The sequence below is a fragment of the Fusarium tjaetaba genome, assembly GCF_013396195.1.
Source record: "Fusarium tjaetaba strain NRRL 66243 chromosome Unknown NRRL66243_c0000492, whole genome shotgun sequence".
NCBI classification, from domain to species: Eukaryota; Fungi; Ascomycota; class Sordariomycetes; order Hypocreales; family Nectriaceae; genus Fusarium; species Fusarium tjaetaba.
The window spans coordinates 3,425-6,914 of record NW_023501688.1 but is presented as its reverse complement, the minus strand read 5'-3'; the positions used below and the strand labels follow the sequence as shown (position 1 = coordinate 6,914).

The window sequence follows — 3,490 nt, the reverse complement described above, 5'->3', positions numbered from 1 at the left end:
AGGTAATAATATATTATTAAAATATATATTAAAAACAGTTATAATTAGCATTTCTCTATAACCAGTCTTTTAATAAAGATACTGATTTAATGTCAGTCTTTAATACCTTTTACGACGCACTTGAAACTCCATCACCCGAGCAAGAGCCAGACATGTCGCCCGTTCAGAGACAGCGGTGACACAAGAGCGCCGATTGCCCAACCAGCGGCTTTCAGGCACTTGAGACTCTTGTCGCCGACCTTGGGTCTCTTGTAACTGAAGTTGAGGCTCTTGCGAAAGATTTGAGGGCCGATGTTAAAGCTCCCGTGATCGTTGATGAGGCTCGCGCGATTGACACTGAGCCTTCTTCTCCGGCCAATCTCCCCCACAGCAACGCGCACCAAAGCCAACAAAAGTCCCGGCCTGACTACGAACGAATTTTGGCCACTTTCACCTGGAGCGACTAGAAGCGACTCCTCCACAAAGCCAAAACTGCTGTTGAACAAGCTCAGGCTGCGTACCAGACCTCTGCCAGTGTCGTCGCTTACATCCTCGGTAAAGACAGAGCGTTTCAGATGCTTCGAGTTGCTAGCGATAATCACATTTTCGGAACTGGCAATATTATCGACACTTCCTCCATCAATAAAGCTGGACCTGCCGCCGAGTGCAGACAGTCCAGCTCCAACGCGGACGATGTCAAGTGTGACCGCCACGCTCATCTGCAAAATTCTGAAAACCACAACCCCAACACCCTCTCCCAAGACATCAATCTATCCGTCCAAATCCACGATGCACTAGTAGACGAAAAGCAAGCCGGCAAAGCGCTGCTTGCTACGAAGGCTCGTGTCAAAGCCGTCTGGCATATATGGGAGGCCAAGATGAAGCGAGATGAGATTGCCGAGCTGGATCAGAAATACGATGACCTGCGCGGTGAGTACGGAAAGCTTGGAGATGAGGCGGCTACAGTTGCTGTTCAGCTGGCCGCAAAGCGATGCGAGGCCAGAGAGTGGAAGATCGTGGCATATGAGGAAGACTGGAAGGGCATTTTCGATGACGATATGGATAAAGAGTGAGCTTTACCTGCTGCACAACTTTCCCTGGTTCTGCTTGCTTGCTTAGATTTTCGGGTGGCCCATGTGTACCCTCGATACGAAACGAAACACCGTACCGCATAAGAGGTATTTAACCCTGTTGGCCTCTGCTGCTGGTCGCGAGGCCTGAATAAGATTGTGATATGTTAAGGACAGGCTTGCATATTATTGTGATTGGGATAGACTTCATTCCACAGTGTCTACCATTATCTTGTAAATTAAAACATATGGGAGCATGACTGACCCATTATGATATATAAGGGTGACTCCTGGAGCGCGTGATGAGGTGATCTGCTTACTCCCCCGCGAGAACTGTAGGATCACCATCCAGCCAGACGATATTCGCCTTCCAAGTTTCCATCTTCCACAGATCTTCAACCTTGGCCATATTGCAAGTATAAAAAGCACCCGACATGAACTTTGCCGAACTTGGATCGACACCCTGTCCAGGATGAACATGCTGGGCCAATGCCGAGCATGTTGCCGTCGCGGTACTGCTGCTCGTGATATTAATGCGTATATTAGAGAGAGAACGAGTTGTGTCGAGCTTGAAGACACGGTCAAAGACTGCCGCCTTGAATCCTGTGATGCCGTGGGCCGTTGAACCGGGCATCTCGGCGTCGATATCCTTGGTGATGGCTGACAGAAGGAGTGCTTCGTCGGCGTGGTCGAAAGCTAGAACGGCACGGCGGGATGCGTCACTTATGGCCTCGCGCTCTGCAAGGCCGCCCTTGAGTTCAACTGGGAGTGCAAAGGCTATAATGATATTATGGGATACACTCCAAGAAGTGAGGGGCCCGAGAGAGTATAAGATGGTGATTCTCGAGATGGTCATCTGTTAAGGGCGTTATGTTTCATTGGCCCTATATATATTCCTTGGTAGACCCATACCATCGTGGTAACGAGGAGTGGATTGATAATATCCGTTTCTAGCATTTGGCTCGAAATTGTATCTGGATCAGTTAGGCACTGGCAGCCTGCTAATCAATTGAACGCCCATGTTTCGACTCTCAGGCGTTTTATGTATAAAAGCCTTCCGTAAATACTAAACTAACAGGCAAAACCTGCATATCGAAGCTATCCAAACGCCATCACTAGACTCAACTTACCATTTAACTATATTTATTCTATTCCGTTTTGCGAGTCTTATAGAGCAACGCTGTTAAAAAGTACTGCAAAAGAACAGGTTTAAAATCTACTAACAAACCATAACTAAGAGATGTAACTTGATTAAGCACGTATCTTCACTATTTATTCTTGCCGACTTTATCTCACTAATCATTTCTCTCCAAACGTATATAGATACCGCCCGAGCGCTCTACTTATCTCTTCGAATAACTTGCCACCATTCTCGCCTGGAGTAAACCCCATTTTCGAAATCACTTCGAGGCCTGACTGGCTGAATTGATATCCTTTGCCGAGACCGTCGACGAAGCGATGCTGGATCGACTGGTTAGTGCTTCAAATCTCTGAGGATATTCAATATGGGTTTTGCTTACCTGAAAAGGCTTCAGGGCCCTGTCATGGAAGACGACCCATCGATTAGCACCTGTCTTGTCCTTTTGGCCATACTGGAACGTGTCATCAATTTTCACGACCTTTGTTGGAAATCGTTCCAAGAGCTTGGGTAAGAGTTTGACCTGTACAAAGAATACACCAGTTTCATCTTTCCAAAGCAATGTCAATTTCACCTCTCATTAAATGAGTTATCAGGAAACTCACTGCGGGATGTATTGGTAAAGGTGCCGGAATAGTAATCCACAACCTTTTCCTGACGATTCTGGCTGAATCTGACCGGAATGGACATGCTCTGGTCTGAAACTTCAACGGTAATTTCATCGCCTAGCTCGACTGTGCTAACAGATTCAGCCATTTTGCTTATTGGTATTTGCTATGTTGATGATGAAGGGCAATGAATCAGAGTGTAATGGAGATGATAACTTGAATGTGAGATGAACTGGGGTAATATCTCTGAGGTATTTATTATGCGGAAGAGCGGCAAATCATAAGGCCGTTCATTTGCCGTAGGCTTGCGGCCAAGAGTCTCGACTCGGATGTGGAGAGCTGAAATACATTCAGCTAATGCATACGCGCAGTACTTATCACAGTGGGTACTGTGTTCAACAGGTATCCACCCTTCTTTGCCTCAGGCACACGCTCCCATTAGGAACTCCAATTATGTGAAAAGGTGAGACCAGTTCCCAGCCCGGAACAAAAGCTACAAAGCCATAAGCATATCCAAATGCCAGTCCAATTAGTGTAACACTTCGCCCATTCGAGACAGACTCTTAGTCGGAAGTCTTAGGGGGGTCCAAATGTATCTGCTGGCAGAGCGTAAGGTTTACCTCTGGTATTTGAGTGGTTACTCCCTAAAGCCAAATCTATTGGAAATTCGCAGGTAAAGCACAGGCCAGAAAAAC

General features: G+C 46.7%; 2 protein-coding genes across 2 annotated transcripts; one reads left to right on the top strand and one right to left on the bottom strand.

Annotated features, from left to right (window-relative positions):
• Nucleotides 1–554: 554 nt before the first annotated feature.
• Nucleotides 555–1,052, top strand: FTJAE_13886 (uncharacterized protein; the record flags this gene model as incomplete). Its single annotated transcript, XM_037347070.1, has 1 exon — nt 555–1,052. The coding sequence occupies one exon, from the start codon at nt 555–557 to the stop codon at nt 1,050–1,052; it is 498 nt and encodes a 165-aa protein (XP_037199096.1).
• Nucleotides 1,053–1,365: 313 nt separating this feature from the next.
• FTJAE_13885 (uncharacterized protein) lies at nt 1,366–2,943 on the bottom strand (the record flags this gene model as incomplete). The annotated part of the gene is made up of 4 exons (XM_037347069.1): nt 1,366–1,811; nt 2,393–2,510; nt 2,570–2,736; nt 2,793–2,943. The coding sequence occupies 4 exons, from the start codon at nt 2,941–2,943 to the stop codon at nt 1,366–1,368; spliced, it is 882 nt and encodes a 293-aa protein (XP_037199095.1).
• Nucleotides 2,944–3,490: the final 547 nt, after the last annotated feature.